Source organism: Megalopta genalis, chromosome 1 (assembly GCF_051020955.1).
Source record: "Megalopta genalis isolate 19385.01 chromosome 1, iyMegGena1_principal, whole genome shotgun sequence".
Taxonomy (NCBI): Eukaryota; Metazoa; Arthropoda; class Insecta; order Hymenoptera; family Halictidae; genus Megalopta; species Megalopta genalis.
This window is the reverse complement of record NC_135013.1, coordinates 36,111,954-36,135,263: the sequence shown is the minus strand read 5'-3', so window position 1 is coordinate 36,135,263 and position 23,310 is coordinate 36,111,954. Positions and strand designations below refer to the sequence as shown.

General features: G+C 45.0%; 1 protein-coding gene across 5 annotated transcripts; it reads right to left on the bottom strand.

Moving 5' to 3' along the window:
* Nucleotides 1-44: 44 nt before the first annotated feature.
* Nucleotides 45-23,077, bottom strand: poe (E3 ubiquitin-protein ligase-like protein poe). Of its 5 annotated transcripts, none has more exons than XM_076518229.1 (47): nt 22,680-23,077; nt 22,417-22,514; nt 21,871-22,325; nt 21,246-21,773; nt 21,002-21,165; nt 20,664-20,898; nt 20,442-20,556; nt 20,212-20,366; nt 19,970-20,138; nt 19,653-19,882; nt 19,419-19,542; nt 19,130-19,356; nt 18,431-18,640; nt 18,112-18,299; nt 17,888-18,029; nt 17,507-17,784; nt 17,090-17,396; nt 16,809-16,966; nt 16,429-16,659; nt 16,134-16,345; nt 15,817-15,994; nt 15,441-15,704; nt 15,121-15,312; nt 14,306-15,039; nt 14,025-14,227; nt 13,723-13,882; nt 12,251-13,632; nt 12,011-12,168; nt 11,749-11,895; nt 11,580-11,612; nt 11,260-11,461; nt 10,956-11,145; nt 10,479-10,868; nt 9,732-10,372; nt 9,537-9,653; nt 8,992-9,204; nt 8,077-8,259; nt 7,819-7,993; nt 7,582-7,732; nt 7,118-7,496; nt 6,741-7,043; nt 6,425-6,657; nt 1,815-6,324; nt 1,258-1,712; nt 842-1,166; nt 615-774; nt 45-548 (listed from the first exon to the last, which is right to left on the bottom strand). In XM_076518229.1, exons 1-47 carry the CDS (start codon nt 22,799-22,801, stop codon nt 484-486), a joined length of 16,491 nt encoding a protein of 5,496 aa, XP_076374344.1. In that variant the 5' UTR covers nt 22,802-23,077; the 3' UTR covers nt 45-483. The 5 variants fall into 5 exon arrangements, with proteins under 5 accessions (XP_076374344.1, XP_076374363.1, XP_076374409.1 ...); XM_076518248.1 differs by having other exon boundaries at nt 15,121-15,309; XM_076518294.1 differs by having other exon boundaries at nt 15,441-15,680.
* Between the last annotated feature and the right edge of the window lie 233 nt (nt 23,078-23,310).

Below are 23,310 nucleotides of genomic sequence, written 5' to 3'. Positions count from 1 at the left end.
AATTCGACAGAAACATTTTTACGAATCGCAATAACTACTACAAATAGGTATTTCGTATTTTATTAAAGCACAGACTTCTTTTTTTCCAACGTACAATTATAGGGTTGAGTAACACAACACGCGCGATAATACAGTAAATGGGCTTTTTTTCTATGGAAAGCAAGTTAACTCGCAATGTACAAAGCGAGAATACTAGTTGTATTTTCTTTTAGCCAATATTAGTCGAGATTCGTCGTTGTAGGAGCTCGTAGGATAGACATAAGTAGTGATAATAATGCTTTCGAAGCAAAGAGAAACAAAAATAAAACAAAAGAAATTCCAAAGTTTCAAGACAAATTATGTATTTACGTAGAAGAACAATTTTGTCCTCTCTCTCTCTCTCTCTCTCTCTCGTTCTTCTTTCTTTCAATTTAAATCCAATTCAATTAAGTTCAGTTCAGTTCAATTCAATCCACCTATTCGTAGTTGTCAACAGATTGTTCTCTAACCGAGACTTTGTATGATGTCACTTATATACGTAGAGGGATTCGTTATGTCTTCCAATAAACCTGCAACGGATGCGATATCGGTAACTGGTGAACAATGTTTCTCTTATCGTACTTTCGTTTACTTACCGACAACGTCACAGAACTCCTCGAAAGATGCACAAGGTAACAGTTCGTCACGATAAGTAGCGAGTACACGTTCCGAAGCTTTCAACATGGCTTCATCGTTATGTCTAATATATTCGGCTAAAACTGAAGGCCACTGATCGTCGGAAAGTACATGAACTTTCTAGAATGAAATAAACAGTGAAGAGATACACAAGAGTATATAGGGGCGCAGGAACGAAACAACATACCTTGAAAAAGTTTGCATAAATAGAATCGATTAGACCAAAGAATATCAAGGCGCTCTTGTACGCTGTGTAATCCTTCACGGTGACATCGACGATGGTTTTGGTAGGAGCCGAGGGTGAAAGGTATCGTTGATGAGCGAGAACGATCATTCTGTTCAAATGCGTAATTTTATATGCTTTCCAACGTGCCGGTGTCAGAAGCAGGAGAGAAATGGTACACTGGTAGAAGGGCCCCTCGGCTTCGTAGCAACTCTCGAGCCACGCCGAGCTGGGAGGTACTTCCAAGTATAGGGTTAAAGTTTTGTCTTCTCGCGTTGCGGAGCGTGTGCTATATGGAAACGCGGAATGCATTATTATGGATCGATGCGCGGTAGAACGTCAAGGTGAATAGAAAATTGTGTACAGTCTCTTGGACTTACGTGTTGATTACGTAGAGAGCCATGTGAATTAAATAAGGAACCATGTGCATGTTCGACTGGGGTCCTCCTCCTCCCGTGTCTTCGTGGAAACTCTTCTCTTGAGCGAATCGCAACAATAATAATTTCAAGTCGTGCACAGTCGAGGAATACGAGATGTCGCGATGACTAGCGCACTCTTGCAAATAGGTATTGTGTCTTGCTAAGCAACTAGCAAAAGCAGATTCCGGAACTTGAGGCCCCCACAACGGCAAAAGTCCGTTACATTTGGTATTCGCGTTTTGCAGGGCTGCGCTTTCCCACTCGTCCCGCGCACGTGCCAGTCTCACAGCCGACATATGGCAGTCTACGTGAACTACGTTGAAATGCGTGACAGTTGTGTACCCTACTGTTTTTCTCTGTTTCGTTTCGAATTCTTCCACGTTGCAACGTTTGGTAAACGTGTAAATGCCCAGAACCTTGAAAACGAATAAATCAAATCGAATCGAATCAAATCAAACATTGGGGATATATCATGTATATGTATACGTATAAAGGAAGATGCCGATTATTATAGTTACCATGTTCGGCTTGAATTTGTATCCCTCGCGACAAATGACGCAAACCAATCCTGTTTCATCGCCTAGGTCTTCCATCTGTTGAAGAATCGTTACATTGGCCACTACTTGACCCTTGTCGTTTGTCTGCATGCCTAACGCGCCCAACTGTCTTTCTCGCATCGCCATCGCTAGCCGTTTCTTTTCGCTGCGAGTATGCTGTCGGGCTTCTTCTATCAGTTCGGCTACGCGTTTATTCGTACACAACGCCTCCAGTAAGTTCTCCGCTAAGGAACCAACATGTTCGTCCGACGATACCTGTTCCAATCTGTGTATTATACTGATCGCAGTTTGCGAGACTGCCAGCTGTGTCGGCTCGTGGTCTGTCGCTAATCCGGTAAGGAACCGTAGAATGTATTTCAGCGCTGGTTTCGATATAAAATCTTTCAATTCGTCGCTATCGGTTCGCAGAAGCGTCGGCTTGACGCAAGGTGCGTGCACGGTTATGTATTCGAAAGCGTCCTTTACGATGCCCATGCTTATTATGTAATCTTTTAAGGTGTTCCCGATCGCGTTGTGTTCGATGGCCTGAGTGAGAACGCAGAACAGTTCGAGCTTTTGTTCGTCCTCCGGCGAATGCACGAAATCGAATTTGTAAAAATTTAACACAGGCTCGAAGTAATCGCAGAGCAAAGCCATTTTCTCCCGGTTGCCGTAGGTAAGCGCGGCAAGTACACGCGCAAGGTGTGCCAGCACGTTGTTGGTCTGTCTGACCGCTGTCGATTGAGTGCAGGATAGGAGGGATTTGATGTGCTCGGGTCCGCCCAGGGTACGCGAGAAAGCTTCGAAACACGACAATGGCTGAGAAGCTGCGTGCGTTAGGATCGTTTCCATGATATCCAGCAGTTGTTCGGTGATTTTCGCTTGGGAATTCTCCGACTCGGTTTCGAGGCAACGTTGCAGTACGTCTAGGAAAACCGTAACCGCACCCAGCTCGGGCTTGCTTAAAACCTCCTGGTTCTTCTTGACTTTCACCGACAATCGAAACAGCTTCAAGAGAACCTGAAGGAGAGGTCGAGCTCTGTTCACGTCCTGTATGGCAGCTAGCCTGTCCAACATAACTTTCAGTCCTCCGCAATACGCTAAAACGTTCGCCATCTTATAGACTTCTTCGTTGTTCACTTCTTGTTCGCTGCTCGCGTTCAAACTTTCGACAAACTCCTCGGTAGCGTCCCCGAGCAGTCCTCGCACTCGATAGACGACCCGCATCGAATCGCACCCGCCGCCTTCCAGGACCCAAATCTTTTTGTACACTTCCTCCACGGGCAGATCGAGACTGATGATCTTGTTATTGACCAAAAGCTCCATGCCGTTGTCGTCCTCCAGCAAGGCAACCAATTCGCAGTCCTGACAAATTTTATTCTTCACGTCCCGCATCAGCGGTCCCAGACCCGGCTCCAGGCTACTGTACGGGTTTCCCAGCATTCTGCCCTGGAGAAAATCTTCTTGTTGCGAATCCTTCTCGAGAGTCAGCAAAAACTCGCCGATATCGTTCTCCTCCGGGTATATGATCGAGCAGAGTCTCTCGAATATGAATACCGGAGTGCGGACATCCTCGATGCTGTACTTTTGCACGGTTTCGACGCATATCGCCATGAACGCTTTCGTTTCCTCTTCCGTACCGGTGGTCATCTCTTCGAGCAGCTCGAGCAGCTTTTCCTGAGTGTCGTCGATTAGCCGCGTTCGTTGAACAACCAGCCTCCTCAACGAGAGATAACCGTTCAGAACGGCGCCTACCAGTCGACCTTTGTACTGTTGTTTGATGTTCTCTTGCTCGAGAAACGTGGCCAACAGTTCCGTCAGCATTTTCAGAGAGTAACCTTGCGCCAGATCACTGGTCAACGTCGTTTCCTCCAGCCGATGCAACTGTTCGATTTCTCTGGTCAATAGATCCGCGAGCAAGGTCATTACGCCACGCACAGCCAGGAATTGTTTCCAAGGAGGTTGCTTGATCAAGCTCTCGTACAACGTGAGAAACTCGGTGCTGCTTTCGCCAGCCGTGCGCAATTCCTCCAGATAACAAGTGAGCAGCACCAGTACTTCCTTTTTACGTTCGGTACCTTGACAAAGGCTCTCTATCATGTAGCAAGCCACCTGTCGCGCGAGTCGCGAGCTCGGATTGAACAAGACCTCCTTCAACCATGCTCCGTCGGCCAGTTTCAACGGTTGCACGCCTTGCTGTCTTGCGCATCGGTTACGCCATCGGTGCCCGTACTTCTCCATTAAATAAAGAACGCGCGTTTCCTCTTTCTGCATCGGTTTTACGGTCGGTGGCCCGGTCTTCTTCCTCGGCATGCGACGAATCCATTCGGAATACGAATGTCTCGGGTCGCCGTTCAGCCATTTGTTCACGTCGATGGTAATGCCCTCGGGCGGCTGCACGGTCGCCAACGTCTCGATCGCTTTGTCCTTGTTCTTCCTGGACACCGGTTGCTCCGGCTTCACCAATCTCTGAAGTATCTTGAGACACGGTACTATGATGCTCTCCATCACCACGGGACTTTTCGATTCCTTGCAAGCCATCAAGAACAACTGCATCACGCAACGCAGCTTCTGCTCCCAGCAGGTGTCTTCTTTCTGAACCAGAGCAGCCAGCAACGCCATTTCGTGACGTACCGCTACCGATAGATCCGAAGTGGGCACACGACCGCGTAGCGTCAAAGTAATTCGCTCGGTCAACAGAGAACAAAGTTCTTTGCTCGACTGCGGATTGTCTCTGGTAATTAGGCAAAGCAGTTGGCGAACCTCCTCTTGCATCTGCACCGTACCCTTCCGTAGATTATGCTCGACCAATTCTTGAATCAATCCTTGTTTGCACAGAACCTCTCTGGCGCCTTGATTCGTGGCGAGTGCGCGCAACAGGGTCAGACAATGTTCCGTGGCTGCGGTCGCGCAACCGTAACATCGACCCACCGTTTGTGGCATAGCAACGGCCACGAAGGTAACAGGTTCCGTTGTTACGGCGTCGGTTGCAGCCGAGGTGCTACCGGTAGTTGGACTATCCGCAGCCGCGTTCGTTCCTGCCGTCGACGAAGATTCCTCTCTAATCGCGGTACTGGTGCTGGTACTGGTGCTGGTGCTGGTGCTGGTGCTGGTGCTATTGCTGGCGCTACTGCTGCTGCTACTGCTGGTGCTACTGCTTGTGCTAGTGCCGGTAGCAGTGGTAGCGATGGCGGCGGCGGTGGCGGCGGCAGTGGTGGTAGCGGTAACGGACGATTCACCACTGATCACGGCGTTCGACGAGGTGGAGCTCTGACCTCGCTGTTGACGATCGTAAGCCACCAATTCTTGACGGCATGCGAGTACTCTCTGTATGATCTTGCTAAGGTCCTCGAACGAGGATTTACACTCGCCGCAATACTTTTGAGCGAGCAACTGTATGGCCCTGTTGACTTGCGTGCTTCCACCGGAACCGGAACCGGAACCGGTACCGGCTCCGCCACCGGCACCGTCCTCCAGACCTCGGTCCAATCGGTGCTCCGATATCTTGATCAATAACATTTCTAACGTCGGCTTGTTCGAAATCAGGGTTTTATATACTCTGTCAGCCTTTTCGAGCAACGCGTTGATCGTTACAACTGTTTTCTTACGATCGTCATCGTTTTCGATCGGATCGACGGCGCAGCAAGGTCTCGCGGTCAACGTATAATCGAACTTGGCGTATTTACAGAAACCGCAGGCGTGACAAAGGAAAGGATCCTTCTCGTCGTAGTTGATAGCGCGGCACTTGTGACATTGGAACGCGTTCTCCCCGCAATTTGGACAGACGCCTGGATTCGCTGGCACGTTCGCCGAACATCGCGGGCACGGCAGAGTCTCCGAGGAGGCTTGGATGTTCTCGTAAAAGTCGGCGTACTCGATCATTAAATTGCAAGCGACTATCGGTAATGGGAACTCCATCTTGATTTCCGTTTGTCCTTGCGCCAGCATTATTTTCTTCGCTTTATGCCACATCGCTGGCTTATTTTTCAATTCCACCACTGCTTGGACCGACCGATTGTTATAATATATGTTGATGGTACGCACCATTTTCGTTCTCTTTAAATCGCTTATGCGAAGAGTGATACGGCTGATCGTTTGACTGACAACCAATTTGACGATTTGCGTGGTTGTAGTGAACTTCGAGTCGACTTTAATCGTAGAGAGTTTGATCGTCGACATGGGAACTTCGGGGTTGTTGCAGACCAAGCAAGGCTCGCTTTCCAAATAATAGCCATCCAGTTCGACGAACTGAGCGAGATTCGCGTACAGATTCGCGTTTGGATGTCGAGTCAGCAACTGATTTTGTGCACGTAACACCGCCACTGCCTGTTCCATGTAAGTAGGCATTTTCTTGCTTGTACGCGCAGTCTTTAAAGAAAAGTAGCCAAGCAAATCCACAAATTGTGCGGCTTTTCGACCATAGGTAGGCAAAAGGGGCCACAACCGCCACAACAGATCTAGTAAAACTTCTTGATCGTCCGGACCACAATTCCTGCAAAATCGTTTTCGATCGCATTTCAATGTTCTCCTTTAGAAACGAACGCGACGCGCGAATTTTTATTATAACATTTAATTACGGCTTCGTTGCTTACTTATAAATTGCCAGTATCAAGGAGTGTGCTTGCCAGCGAACATTGGTATTGTTAGTCTCCAGTAAAAAGGCTTGTATAAATTTCGTCAACGAGTGTGGCGCCACTTGTTTCTGGATCTGTTCGACCAGAGCTAAACACTGAGCTTCTTCGAATTTCGCTTCCGTATCGGAGTCTTCGGATTTTTCACGTTCCCGTCTTTCCTTCGTCGTTCCGGTACCGCCCGATTTCGATTCCTAAACGAATGAAATAATAACAACGATCGATCCAAAATAAGAAGAAAAGTACCATCGACGCGAAGGACAAGAATAAACCTCACCTTCGTCTTGTTTTCCTTTCGCTCTTTCGATTTGTTGCTTGAACATATAGCGCACTGTAGAAGTTGTAAAACGGTAGGACTGACACCTTCGTCCAACAGTGTCGATACCGTGAACAGATACGACAATACTGTATTCTGTTTCAAACAGAACCGCTGCCAATTTCCAGTTCGACTAGTAGCAATTTCGACGCAACATTTCAAATGTTCGATCAACTCGACGAGAGAATCGTAAGGCAAGTTGATCGCATGCGGACGCGTTTGAAACGGCTCGAAACCACCGGCGGCACAGCACTGTTGAACCGACTGGAAAGAATCGAACGAACAAAAATTCTGGTGAAAGTCGAAACATGCGAAGAAAGAAAGAAACGACAACTTACCTGAGCGTGCGAAACTAGAGCGTGCAGATCGCGCAATTGTCTGTACTTTTCTTTATTATCGCAAATAAAAAGTAGCAATTTGCGTACTTGTCTTCTGACGCACGGTGTCTGATAAGACATCATGTATTCGCAAAGATAATAATACCACGGTTGTTCGAACGCTGGCTGTGCAGCTGTATTTTCTGCGTGCTTATGAACTTGATGGGGCAATCGTAACACCATTTCGGTCAATAACTGTGGATACGGTTCAAATACGTCCCCGGCGTGTCCTTTGACGTAATGACGTAAAAAGAACGGCGACATGTTTGGCGGAGAAGTTGTCAGGTGTTCTTTGAGCAGTTGACCACCGAGAATAGTATTAGTTTCTTCGTTCGATGTCCTGCAACCCAGCACACGGTGGTCAACGATATAAGAGATAACCAGAGGCACACGCGTATCGAACAAGAAACACAAAACGCGCTTACGTTTTCCAATATTCTAATAATGCTTTCAACAGCGTCAGACAATAATCGATTATCCCGGCTTTACTTAGTATCACAGCAGCCATTTGTGAAACGGAATTTGAATTTTCAGTTTGTACTTTAGCAGTACATTTCCACCGAGACATTAGGATGCCTAAGAGAGAAGGTAAATGCGAAGTTACGGTACGTTGTAAAATTTTCAAATATGCGACATCGGGCGACGTCGAATACCGTACTTACTTAGAAAACGTATAATAACCAAATGAACTTCCCGCTTGTTATTACGTTGACATATATCTTGTGTATCCGGTTTATCTAATTCTAATTCTTTCACCAATGTTCGTAGCAATCGCTCGACGCAAGCTTTGTCTTTCTCTTCCTGGCCGTCCAAGTGCGTTGTCAACGATAGTAGAACCTGAAATAAGAATGTGCATTGAAAGCTTGTCGCAAAAACGAGGCGATACCAAGGAAAATCGAAAGTGTAAAAAGGAGGCAAACCTGCATAAATGGAATGGCCATGACTCCAGGTACGTTCGCCAAATGCGGTATAAACTGTACAAGCTTGTCGAGTAACAATAATCGCACAGTATACAGTTTCGTCGAGGTCTCGCAGCTTGTGTCGTTTTCTTGTTCGGTAGCATGCTCTTGTTCCTGTTCCGTGCCTTCTTCCTGTTCGGTGACCTAAAGAAACGATTTCACTTTCATAGGGTGTATACGGTTGTAAATTTTTACTTCGATAGATTGCATCGATATTACAATAGAAAAAGAGAAAGAAAAAGAGAGAAAGAAGAAAAGTGAAGAAAAGTGAAGTGAAGTGAAGTGAAGTGAAGTGAAGTGAAGTGAAGTGAAGTGAAGTGAAGTGAAGTGAAGAATAGAATAGAATAGAATAGAAGAGAAGAGAAGAGAAGAGAAACGATGCGAAAAATGCACAACGACCATGGTATCATTCACGACAAACTTTCGCACACTCGATGCTTCATGAGACACGCCAACTGTCTGATACAAAATGAACAAGATTGAGTGGAGCTCGGTGCATATAGGAGGGAGAGCGTTGTTTCGCGAGAGTCAAACATCGAAATGATGACAAATTATTGACATAAGGAAAAAGAAAACGGACAGAAAGAGAAAGAAAGAGAGAGAGAGAGAGAGAGAGAGAGAGAGAGAGAGAGAGAGAGACAGACAGAGACAGAGAGAGAGAGAGAGAGAGAGAGAGAGAGAGAGAGAGAGAGAGAGAGAGAGAGAGAAAACATAACCGAACAAATACAAAACTATACAGGTTTGAATATAAATGACTAATGTAGTTTTATAGGTTAAACGAAAAAAAATAACGATGTGGTAACTGTTACGGCGGACGCGAACCTTAAAGACCACGACCATGACCACAACGACCACGGCAATGATGACAGCACTTACGGTAAAAGTCGCGTGAAGACCCACGGTATTAATTTCGGAACGTGGCGCTTGAATGACTCCAATTCCTCCCACTGGAGGTATAGAATCAGGAACATTGTCTCCGTATGCAGAACTTCGGCCCGATATATTATGCTCTCCTATTATGCTGTCTACGGCGCTTCCTCCGCTCTCGCTTCCACCGCTTTCGCTACCTTTGCTACCACCACTACCACCCTAACATAAAATGCGCCCCAAACGTTACTAACAATCGATACATAAACTTTGGCAGTCCATGTCGCCCTTTCTCATTCTCGCTCACTCGCACGCACGTACACGCGCACACATGCGCCCTCTCTTGCAAAATCTCTCGATCTCTTTGTCCCTTCGTACCATCTATCTTGTATCCCACACCCTACATGTTTCCAAGTCGTAACCTTCATTTTTCACACGTTGTACGTTACATGGTATCGTGTAAATAGCGATAAGAATGACAAAGTAGGAAAAGTATACGACAAATAGCTTTCGAACGTTACTTCTGAAAACGAAATGCTCGTGGAACAACTCACTTGCTCCGCCGGAGACGTTCGCAAAGTGCTACCGTCGGTGGCCGCTGTTGATCTCTCGTCGTCGGATCCGCCAGCAGAAGCAGTCGTATCCGAATAATGTCCACCGCTTTCCTGAGCCTGCGCGCGTCAATTCGTTATACGTCGAGTCGACTATCGTCTAGATAATAGAAGAAATGTCTGCGTACAATTACCGACCTGACTTGTACCCTGCACCTGAACCAATCCATCGAAACCTTGCAAGAGGGACATGTTTTGATGGAATCTTTGTCGTAAAGCCCTCACATCGAAACGTCCTCCATCTTGATCTTGTAAACTAAGAGCCATCGCAACTTCCATCATAGCTTCGTAATGTATATCTGGCGGAACATCCAGAATCGGTGGAAAACTGCCTGCGGTGAGCAATGTTTCTAACGAACTGACTGTTCCTCTAGCGGCTGATCCTGATCCTCTGCTACCTGCAGCCAAACTCCCAGCACCGGCAGACCCACTGCTGGCTGCGACGGACGACATGGCTGCGGAAGGTGGGCTGCTAGATCCTTGGTTGCTGTTGGCTGCGAGCATTACTGCTACGGGGTCGTCCACCGACACGATCGATTCGACGTCGCCAGCCAACTGTTGATCCACTGTTTCGCGATCCATCGCGGATCCAGCCGACGACGTTGTCGACGTCGCCGAAGTCGCTGATACCGTCGTAAGAGCTTCTCGATGCGATTGCGGTTGCGATTGTTGCTGCGACTGCGACTGCGACTGCGACTGCGACTGCGACTGCGACTGCGACTGCGGCTGCAATTGCGCGGACGACGATGCTGGCTTATCTTCCGAATCCACGACCGCCCCTATAAGTTTTCACAAAACGATGATGAATCTCGATCGATCGGCCCGACAATTAGCAATTAACGGTAAACCAAAAAAAACTATACCATCAGTTTTCTACTACTTTACCTGGTGTGCTACAATTAGGAGGACTCGGTATATAAACTCTTCTTCTCTTGTACCTCAGTCGAAGAACACGAATGATCGCTTGCTTAGCGCTAAAACTGACCGTTACATCCGATGAAAGCAAAAGTTGTAGATACAGTTTCGCAGCTAAAGGTACATTCTTCTCGACGTCACAGGTAGCAAACGCATGGATTATTTCTACGATCGCGTGTATCGTTGCTTCAGCGTTGGTGAGTCCAGGAATAACCACCGGTGCCAAAGCCATATTTTTTGGATAAGCCATGTGCAAAGCCCATAGTATGTCCATCAGTTGCACGACCAGATGCTGCTGACTCTCGTCCACGGTTTTACTAGATTCACCGAGACTCTGTCGATCCTTCTCAAAAATTGGTACTAAACAAACATGTAAAATCAGATGGATGAGTATATTCGCAATTGACCTACGCGCACACTCTGTATCGGTAAAAGTACCAGGCTTACCATCGGTTTCATCTATCGGTTTATTCGTATATTGGTCGGTAAATTTGGCAAGGTTCTGTGGTTGTGAAACGGAAATGCCTCGAACGATAAGCACAAGCCTGTAAAAGTTTTTCGCATCTATGTCGCGGGCGTCGTTCAGCTTTCTCATTGGTTTCAATGATTCCAATACATGCGACAGCAGTACGTGATCCTGTCAACGATACGACAACGGTACAACGCGGGTTACATCGTGTCCCGCGATTGTCTCGAGTAAAATAAAAATTATTCAGGCAAATGGTACTCGGAGCTGCAAACGATCGTTTACCTTGTGTAGATGATACGCTTGTTTCGACGAATGTAGCGAGGCTAGAAGCGCCGTTGTATGCATTTGTACTGCTGGCGGAGTAGGTAGTATTAATAATCTCGAGGCGACGTCTATAGTCGTGGTTTTTAACGGCAATCGATTCTCGTCGTTCGAAGAAACATCGAAAGACAGTTCTAAAACCTCCAGGATGTCTGCGACTAGTCTACAATAACATAATTCTCGACTCAGCTCGGCTATAATTCATGACAGAAACGATTCAACCTATCCTAATGTTTGATCTCGTATAGTTAGAATTTAATTGTAGCTCAAGTTCTCCTTACCTTTCGATATTAAAGAAATTATCCTTCGTGGAGCTAAAGCATTACACACACATACACGTAATGATAAAAGTTTTTTTTCTTTTTGTCTTTAACGTTCAAAAGACGCGAAAATTTATCGCATTTTGAGGAAGAACTTAAACTTGCTTTAATCACGTTATATTTCGCATACCTGTCGACAGAGGACAATGGAGTTGGTGTTGCGACAGCATTGTCCGCGTCACTGTTTATCGTTGCTACCGGAGCAGTCGCGGATTGGCCGGTCGATGTATCTTCTATTTCTTCGGGCCAACCAAACGCATCTTTCGTTTTCCCGTATCTAAACGCGCGCGCGAACAAGACGGCAAGAAGAAAATTAGAGTAGGGCATGACGACTTCGTGATTTGTCGTAATCGCAATCGCGATCGGTTTCGTAAAAGTAACACTGAACGTACATTTTTATAGAATCTACCATGGTCACACCTTCGGGATCTTGCGACGGTCCAAAAGTGATGGTCAGTTTTTTGTCAGCTTGAAGACTTTCCTCCCGAGTTAAAGGAATATCGAACCATCGGCTCTTCGTTACAGTTGTATAAATAGTTCTACCGAATACCTGAAAAGGAAAACAGAAAACAGCATGTGTGGTTACAGCGATAGAAACTTGAACAATTCCAGATGAATTTCCAAGAAATTACCTCTATGTAAAGAGGCGCTCTTTGAACGTCCTGACTTCCAAGCGACACTCTGATTCCCGTCATAACTAAAACGGCGTCGTTATTGGTAACTTCAACGTTAAATCCCATCGTTTTCATGGAAACAACGTACATTCCTGTGGTGTTCAGTCTATGCTTGATTTGGGCAACGTTGTAAATTTGAAGCAAATCGTTGCCGCCAAATTCAACGTCGTTTATCACTTGACAATGTTCGAAAAAATCTATAGAGAAGCTAACGGAACCCGAGGGTTTCACCGTTTTCGTTACTTTCTTCTTCCTCGTCGGTTTAACAGTGGCAATTGTACCCATTGGTTGCACGGACGGTGACATCCAATATCCGGTTTGTTCCATTCCAGCCATATAAATTCTTAGACTACCGTCTTCGCACAATAGTATCAACGTTGTTCGTTGTTCAGCATTCGAGCTAGGATGACGTATCGTTACCATATCCATGATTTTCGCCTTTGCGGGAATCACTTTGATCTCCTGGATCATTATCGTATCCGGTTTGATCATTAATATGACCGGATTGTTGCTTGTTTGTAATACCGAACATATTAATCCAGGATGATTCGGTACTTCGCTCCACTGACACAACGGTTGCGGTTGATTGTTATTCGACTTGTTTCCGTTTGTAGTTTTGTTGCCGGCAAGATTGATTTGAAATATAATGGTCAAATCGCTATTGATACATTTCAGGGGTGCTACGAAACTTTTTCCGCACGCGTAACTAAAGAACAACAATTGTAAAGCGTGCGAGTAATAAATTGATACGCCACCACCGCCAACCTGTCCGTTGTCTTGTATCTCTGGGTGATATACGTCCAGGATATTGGTTACATAGAAAGGACCGTGTTTCGCCGAGCTTTCCTCGTTCATTGCTTGACCACAAATATAGCCGGTCGAAGGCATTATTAGCAGAGAAAATACGCCATCCTCGGAGTGCATAAACGTACAGTCTCTTATCTTTCCGGATGGTACGAGGAAATAATACTGGGGACAAAGCGCGTCCTTTCCAAGATCATAAATTTTTATAAAATCCGCTGTGACCAATGCCAATTGCGTCTGCGAACCGGGTAGCCAAATTGCTTTTATAATGAAATTACTCGTTTCCAACTGAGGATGCAGCACCAAATGATCCGAAACTGTTCCAGAAGTATTGAAAGTTAATACGTGGCAATCCCTGAAACCGCACACTGCTAAAAAGTCTTCGTTCCATTGGTTGCCGGTCAGCGACAAAACAGTGAAGGGCACAGGCGCAGAGGCGAGTCTCGTCAATATCAATTTTCTCTTGGACGAATCTGCTTGTTTCAGTAAAGCGCTCAACTGCAGTACCGTTATCTTGCCTTTCTCGTGTGAAACCGCTGCGCGAACAATCAAATTCCATCGGTTATTCATTCACTCGTTACTTCGGAATATAGTTACGATAGAGTTCGTTTTCACAATTTCCTTACCCAAGTGTTGCCTTTTACCATGCGGCGACGACAAACAGCACATCGCAACTCGACGTATTATATGCGCGGATAACAGCTGCCTGATGGTGTGTCCTTGATCACCGAAATAATTCATTCGTACGTTTTCAAATGCACCTTCTTGCGAGCCCAAAGTGGGAAGCTGTAAATCGCGATAATCGAACGTTATAAAACAGATAAATCGGCGGCACGACTTCCGTTCGAGAAATTAGTAAACTAAATGAACTAAGTAAAACACGACGATCGTATAGTATCATATTATAGTACGTGTACATTGTACGCACCATCAATTGATCGGTATATTCGCATTTCTTATCGACAGTGTGCAGCTGTTTGAGCGCAGCTTGGGCACGAGCGTGACAACCAACCGCCGAATTTTTCTGACAAAACGCATCCACGGCTGGTACCAGCGCGCGCGCTAAATCTACCAACGACGGTACCAGACCGCTTTTCCACAAGTGTCCTTGTATCCAGTCTTTCGATGCTTCTGAAAACATTTATATTTCGATACTTTCAAATCTCGAATCTCTATAATAAAATTCTAAAATGCTTCGCTGTCGCTCACCTAGCTGCTTGGACAAGTAGCAGGTTCTTTGTTTCTCGCGGCTTTGACGTTCTTGTTTATCGTAAAAGTAAACCGGACTGGATGTACGTCTGCGTAGATTGCTGCCGAGAACATCGCGATTCTCGATCGAAGTTCCAAGCGCGTTTCCATAATTTGTAGCAACGGTGCCGCTCGTACCACCGATCGAACTGGAGGCTGTGTTTCCGGTATCGGTGGTACCATTAGTTTGGTGTTCGGATGCCTGATGGCTACGTTTCGTCAACGCTTGACAGGAACCGTCATCCTTGGCGCCGCAATCGCAAAAGAAGTTTCCGTATTTGGCGTACGTAACATCGTGTCCCCGATGACACACGCGGGCGCAGACGGTGCATACACCGACTCCGTCCACCATGCTGCATGTATGGCAATGGTACCAATGTTGATGCATAAATTCTTTTTGGGTGATCGTGAATGTGCAAAGTTTGTTGCAAAGGCTATCCTCGTCGGAATCTTCAGCGATACTATCTTCATCTTCGTGCGGGATATCATCGACCCAGTCGCTGTCGTTCAAGTCGTTGATCGGTGTCGTACCCTCCCACGGCGGGCTGGTTGCTCTGTCTTGCGAATGTACAGATTGAGGACAAACCGCGCTCACAACGTCCGCTATGTAATTCAGTATACAACAACCGGCTTCGACGAATGCCAATGGCTTATCCAGTAACGTTTGATGGTCTTTACTCATCAGTTGTTCCTTGCTGTAGAACCAGAAACGAATAAACTAATTTTTCTCTCGATTCTGAAATTTCATAGATACATTATGTTTCGTGCCGAGTTACCATAGCTCCATCCATTCGATCGCAGCTTTGAACAGCAGCGAATGTCCCCTCTCGGAACCAGCATCGGCCAGCATCGACATAACATTCATCAATTCCGAGAAACCGTTTCCTTCGATGGCGGGAGACAGAATTTGATAAGCCAGCGGTATGAGTGCTTGTAAAATAGCCACCGGCACACCTTCGTCCACGCTGCTGTGTGTCCACCGATCAACGCGGAACAAAACGAAACAAAAGAGAACGCATACAAGTTTTTTTTCCAGCTCGATGTGATCCGACTCTGAACAATAATAATATGACTGTGAATTCGACACAAACTATACCTCTTTTCCTTCACTATATAATTTGTAAGCGCCCGCAACAATCGGCTATTTTCATGCATAGAGTGCTGCTGTTGGATCTGTTGTTGCTGTTGCTGCTGCTGCTGCTGCTGCTGCTGCTGTTCATCGGTGATACTGGTCGACTGATTGTTACTTTCCGAACCGTCGGACAGCGTAATCGCCCACTGTACTTGCTCGTTGTTCGACACGTTGTTAGCTTCGTCCGATTTTTGTTTATCTTCGCTGGTACCAGGAACGAGAACCAACCTATTTATTATTCCGTCGTTTATACATAATTGTATAGAGATGTGTGTCTCTTGAAAATGGAATAATTTATATTTTGCCTATCACGGTAAAAACGATGCAAACGTATACTTACGCGTTCGACGTCACTACCGTTGGCGTTTGTATGTTGGTCGAGGATGCGCTCGGAGAAATGCTGGTCCCTCCTAAAATCACTTGTTTCAACCATGCTTGCAGCTTCTCGGTTTCTACGTGTGCCAAGTTCAACACAGATCCGCAAAGACGTTCCAGCGACGCGTCGCTTCCTTTTTCAGCTGCGAACGATAACGGTAACGATAACAACGACAACATCGAGAACAAGTACAACGAAAACGACGACAACGAGGGCGGCAACGTGCCGCCCTCGATTACATGCAAGAAGGTTTGGCGCGCGAAAACGAATTTACACTTTACCCATCTTGAACAGCATGTTGAAGAAGCGCAAAACGTGAGTAGCAAATTGTCTCGATGTTTGCGGGGAGGTTACACATAGTAAAACCGAAACGAGAGACTTGTTGGTGTTTGGAGCGAAAAACGAGTCCAGCGCCTTGCACCCGATAGGTTTCTCCAATAACTGCTCCCAATATTTTATACATCGCTTCAAGATTTTTTCGTCGACCACGATACTGAAATATGGATTGAATTCTATAAAAAAAATCAGGTTCCACGGATATCCATCGTTAATGGAGATTCGCTCGCGAATACTGACTTTACGGGCTCTTGAACATCGCTCGTGTAGTCGATGATCAAATTGTACGTTTGATTCAAAATATAGAGATGTTCCCGTAATTGTCGCATCTCGTTGTCACTGTCACCCAAAAGTTTGGTTAATGTCCTATTCGCCATGTGCTGGAGATAATCGGTGCGACTGTCCATGTACAGCGCGATCAAGATATCCAATGCTTGAACCTGATCCGAGTACTCCGGAGCCGTGGCAATCCTAGCAACAATATTTGCGTGTCGTCTCACACTCTGTTTCCGATCTTGGACTTTTCTTATCGTAGATTCGTATTGTACGATTCGATTGAAATTTCGATATGAAATTTGGATGTGAGAAAAATGAATAAGGCAAAAACATGCCCAGCTTACGTGACGTATTCCGACATGAAGGTGACCAGGCTATGCAGTAAATTCTTCAAAGATGGATTGATGGAGAACGTTGGATACTCGGACAGCGATTTTACGTGATGGTTAACGGTTACCAATATGAAACTCTCTGCCGGAATGATGTCGTTCGCGTACGAGTTCTGAAATCAGAATGTGTTCTGGTTACACAAACTTACAAACTGTTTTTCTTAAGAACCGATGTCATAACGACGTTTGGATTGTTGGCTCGTCAAAAGACAGAGCACCGATATCACGACACTCACCCAAGGAATGTGAATAACGCTGATCGACTTCCATTTCTCGAGGACAGATTTCACAGAATTGGGTAAGAAAGTGATCAAAGATGCTTCGGTCGCCCAATACGCGCCCGCCATCGAAACAATATCGTTAAGTATAGAATAATCTCGGGGACCGAATTTGCTGTCTTGTTCCAGAGATTCGATCATTTGATGGAGTATACTCGATCGGCACGAAGCCAAGATGGCCTCGGTCAGCGAAAGGACACGTGGAAGAATGCTGCTGATCATTTTGGGCGCGTTCGTGGCCCCGCATTCGGAGGTCTGCGGACTTCTGAAGACAGAATAAATAATCACGTTATATTCGAACGGTTCATATGGAGGAGTCACTGCGCGTCAGTATGTACGCGCAACGATCACACGAGCACGTACAATACAACTCACTTTGCATTTTCAACGTTTTCATTTTGATTTTTTGATATACTATCGTCGAAAAGAACTTGCAGCTTGCCGACAATCGCAGCTAGAATACACAATGAACTGAGTTTTGGCAAAGCGCTTTTCGGCATCACGTTGTTCGGAAAATTTGTCTCTGGTTTCAACGTGGTAATGCAATTCTTTGCGATCGTAACATCGTATTTAATGGAATTAACGGTAGACGATACTGTCTTTAAAAGATTTTCTGCGTATTGAGTGTACATTCCTTGCCTGACCAAACAGTCCTGTGAAAGAACACATTTCTCACGTTTCTCAGTTATTATACAATAATACACCCTCCTGCGCGACTCGAAGTCGCCAGGAAGTCTGACGAAAGCAAAGCGTTACCTTCATCCAACTTGTGAAAGTTTTGTACGCGGCTCTGGGCCCCCAAATCAGAGAATGAAGTAACATTGGTCCAGCAGGAATTTCCTCGCCGAGAGCCAATGTGTCCATATACGATGTAGAAGGTGGTAACATTAACAACAATCTGTCGGCAAGATCGCCATAGAATGTTCAGTGTAGTACACGATGTTTTTAATACAGATTTCTTTTGCATTATCATTACGTACCTCCAACATATAGAGAAGCAATACCGAATCGCGCATAATCCCAAGAAGGATGGTACTTTTTCTTTGCCATCGGTTTCCGGTTTTCTCACCATATCCGTTTGATTCAAGACATTCAATATATTTATCAGTGCATCGACAAGAAGCGGATATCTCATTTTATCCGGTGCGCCCAGAATAAAATTGCAAGCCTGTAACATCGACGTACGTTTTATCTACGGTACAGGCATTCGTCTAGACAATTTTGATATTTTTTATTTATTTTTCTTCTTTTTTTTTTTTACATTTCTGAATGTACGCGTGAAAAAACAGCGATACCAACCAGTCCATCCAACTTAGGAGTATTTTGGTTATTGCACTCCGTTGTAGAAAGATTGTAGAATCGGGGTTTCATCGAAAACTCGTCTTGGTTGCCGAACTTCCGATAGTTGTCTTCAATTTCGGTCCATGGCATAAATACTCGAGCAGTTTGTTTATTCCCGTCTTTTGCGTCACAAACCAAACTTGCGGCCGAAAACAGATTCCATTGGACCTGAACGCGTTGTCACATATCCCAAAACAAAGTTGTCAAATTACTTTTTAATCCAATATACATGTATACATGTGTATATCGGCCAAACGGGAAATTTACGTCCTAACGAAAATGTACAAGACTCTTACTACCACTCGAACGTGCCTTTCGATTCGGTGGCCCTGGTATCTTGTCACGTTGCATCGCTCAAGTGCGATCTCAACTAGATCAATTGCTCTTGCATTCGACGTTTCGACGTTACTTAACATAATACGAGTAACGTACACATTTCGCATTCCCGTTCCAAGTGAAGAGATGAAGAAATGAAGAAATGAGGAAATGAAGAAATGAAGAAATGAAAAAATGAAAAAATGAAAAAATGAAAAAATGTGTGTGAAAAAATGAAGAAATGAAATTACGTACGAGTGAACATGTACGGGAAACGAATATAAATGCTTCGCCAAGATATCGTGTCCATGAAAATCAAAGCAAATTAAGGTAATCACATACTTGTTTAAGTAATGGGGGAGGTGCGTCATAAAGATGCTTCATCATGTATTCTAGCAATAGTAATAATCGCGACAAGTGCAATAGCTGAGAATCCCTCATTGCAGTTTTGACGGCTTCGCTGCAACGCACCGCGCCGCTACCAGTTACGAGCAAAACCGATTTCTTTTGCATTAAATTAAGCGAATGGAACAAAATCAATACCAGTTGTGCATGTTCCACATTCAAATCTGCAAACGTATAAATTTAAATTTGATTCGTCGTTATATGCCATTATACTTTTGTAATTTACCTTCGTTTTCTGCTTCGAATGTGGAAGGTGGATTGCATACATTTTCCACCATGGTTGTCACCAGACGATGCCATATACTTATGCAAGCTGCTTCTTTCTCCGATTGCGGTTTCAAAAGAAGAACCTGTCGGGAACGTTGATACCGTTGCGATTACGATTGCGATTACGATTACGATTACGATCGCAATTACGGTAGCGACCGTAATTGCAAATGTATAATAGAACAATACACACCTGTGCCAACACGCTCAAAGTTCTCGGATACACTTGTAGGGGCCATGTACAAGAAGTCGTACTGTCCGTTCCAGACCATGGATTCACGCCCAAATGTTGGAGAAGAGTGTTTTGTAGGCTTTCGCTTAAAGTGTTTCGTGCTAACAAGTTGTGCGTGTAACGACTCAATGCTTGAGAGAACTCGGAATACATAGCGCCTAAGGTGGCGCCATAGAACACCGAGATGGTGCCTGGAATGTATTGAAACACATTTTCATTTCTATCTCATAGACATTCACAGAAATAACTAGTAAAACTGTGTATAATTATATAATTACCGGTCTCCGTTCTAGCAGTCTCGTGATCTAAATCCCTGATAATTGCCGCTAGTATCACCATCTGCTGCTCGACCAAGCCATTTACCACATACTCTCGTACATATGAACTTTTACTACCGATCAAATGCTGATTCATGAATTGAAAGATCTTCGTGGCCAGAGATATATACTGTCGAACAAGAATACGAGATCAGTTCTCCCCATTCTATTTGGAGGATATGAGATGTAACAAAGCTTCTTACACCGTGCGGTTCACGATTATCAGGAACGATAGTGGTTGCCGAACGTTCAACATTTGTTTCGTTGCCAGACTCTTTTGCACCGTTCGCAGGCGATCCATCCGACGGAGCAATAGTTTCTTCGAACCATAGACCCAAAATTGGTTCGCTGTCCTCCTCTATCGACACAATAGTTTTCACTATATTCTTGACATTCTTTGATCGTTCGTCGCACACAGTTTTCATTTCCTTACCTTCGTCGGTATTATCTGAACAACTCAACAGATCCTCGTAATATGTCGTAGAGTCTGACTGACTTAGAGCATCACCTTCGAACGGATGCTTTTGCACTCTTTTCAGTGTACAGGCCTGAATAAATGTCAGTCGATCGTAAATATGTAATGCTGTGTCATAAGATGAATGGAATAGATTCGATACTACAGTCCCCCAACCCCGACACCGACGCCAACACCTACCTTTCTATAACTGATAGTAGCCAAATAAAAGAGCAGATGATTGAGCGGTACAGCTTGAAGAAAAGTAACCGCTCTTTGAAGCGCACTGGCATTAGATAATATGTCTAGTGGTGCTGGTTCAGGGGGAACCGTGTGATCGATAACCGCTTCGACCGACACATCTTCTAAAAGCGCGCTCATCAATGCGAGCGCATGAGAAGCTAAAGCTACCGAGAGCACTCCAAAACCTTGTTGTCTGAAAATCCAAACGAGGTAGATTGTGACAAGTGGGGCGTTTCATTTTAATCTCTTACACCGATCGATTATGGATAGAAAATTCAGAAAAATATGTTGCTTACACTTTCATTAGATTGACCCGTGTCGTTCCATCGCGCGCCTTACTCGGCGATTTGCCCTTTTCTTCTTTTCCTTTATCCGCCGCGCTGAAACTGCTCGCAGAGAGCTGCGCTTGCAAACCGGCTACCAACAACCATACCCCGATAAGCAAATGGTTTTGCAATATCTGTTGGAAACATAAAATCTATTATCGTGAAATAAAAAGATTAGAATTATTAATATTCAAAGTATTATACGAGTCCTTACATGACCACCTGCGCGTGTGCTGTTTTTGATCACGTTCGAAACCATCCCAAATATTTCCAAACTTTTCTCGACTACCGTGATCGCCAATGTATCGTATTCTTCCTCGGTATTCTTTAAACCGCTTTGTCCGGTTTGCGCCCCGGCAGTCGTATTCGTACTACATTTCGGTGATACGGCATTCGTTATTCCAACGATACTAGACGCGGTCGCGTACGCGATCGAGCAATATAGGCAAGACATGGTCAGCGTCGAAAGCTTTTCTAATTTGATCGGTGTCAAAGGTTCCAGCAAACGCAGCGACATCACGTTGTGAACGATATTAATGTCGCTCGCTACGCAATGTAAACTGTGTCGTATAGCGTGTGCTTCCGAAGCGTTCGCTGGTAAACTAAAACCTTTTTTGTTTAAATACGCTTGATATTTTCGGGTGTAGCGCGATAAATGTGGAAGGCTCAAACACATATCCAAAAGGGTGTCGCCTGCACCCATGTTTCGAAGAATACCTATATTATTTGCGACGAATGTTGCCTGTAAAATCGGAATATCATTATTATACAGCTCGCCAGATATTTTAAACATCTCGACCTTGATGTTGCGTACGCGTATACGATAGATTAAAAACAACCTTCGTGTCCGAATTGGTTTCATTGGTGCTACTTCCATTCCCGCTTTTGCTAGTTCCTTCGTTAGAACTTTCGACGATAACAGGCATGGACATGCATGCGAAATCTTGCAAAGGCATCGTTAATTGCTCGAGAATGCTGCCGGATAAATCACCTCGCGCTCGTACAGCATCTTTCGAACATTGAGAAACATCCTTCTCGCTTTCGGACGAAGAAGGCTGAAGGTAAGGAGGTGTTTTCGCAGTTATTACGATGGCCAGCAAGGCTGCCTCTTCGTTGGACGAAAGTAAGGATTGACCGATGCAAAGCGCATGTATCGGTAATAACAATTGCTTTGTGCTTAAAACGGCAGAACTGCTTTCTCCCTGTTGGACTTTGTGTCGAGATAATTTGTCTATAAGACAATGCAGAAGTACTCTGCACGCTTGACAAACTATCGATATTTGATTCTTCGGTACTGAAAATCAAACAATGGAGAAAAACTCGAAAAGATTGAAAACGCAACGATCGTTTGATCATGACCGTGAAAAAGTCAAGGAGAAACTTACAAGTACTGGCACAACCGGCCAAATAATCAGCCGCGAGAGCTGCGATGGACGTATAAAACGTTTCATATTGCTCTTGGTGAGAAACGAACTTACTTTCGCTGAAAAATAAAGCAGAAAACAACGATGTAGGAAGATTGCTCGAGAAATAATGGAAATGAACAGTCATCCGTTTCGAGACTGTCATATCACGAGTATACACGATCTTCGAGAAACGTATCCATATGCGTAGGAAAATGTCCATTAGTTAGCGAAAGGATACCTACCTCTTAGCAATGCTTTTCGCCAATTTAATGATATCGGTTTTGTCAAACGATCCTTGCGATACCGCTAATATTGGTTTCATTATCGATGACAATTCATCGTTACCACCACTCTTGGCCGCCATTTTCGAAACTGTTCGATCTTATTCGAAATAGTTCTTCTACCTACCCGATGTCAGTTTACCTATCTACCCTTTCGAACGCGAGGTCAAACGCGTGCAAACGTTTCTTTTACGTATCACGCGAACCTTTGTCTTTCTCGAGCTTCCACACCTAAATATGTACCAACATCTGCGCAATTTTTAAGCACAACACTTACACAGTCATACGAAATTCTTGCTTCGGCCGTGTGGGCCGTGTCGCGTACATATACGTGTTTACGTTTGCGCGATCACGCGTGCACCTAACTGGTACCTATGTGTTTGTACCTAGATTTTTCTCTAAAAAAACTGTGTATGTATATGTATCCATCGCGAATACATGAAAGTTGCCTACCAACGATTTGCTCGTTCCGTTGGTGAAATCCGATGGATGGCACATACTCTGCCAATCAAAATATCGAACTCGTCTAGCCATGTTGCGTCGTATGTTACGCACGTATGTGCATACGCGCATGTAACTGTCGACGCTGGGC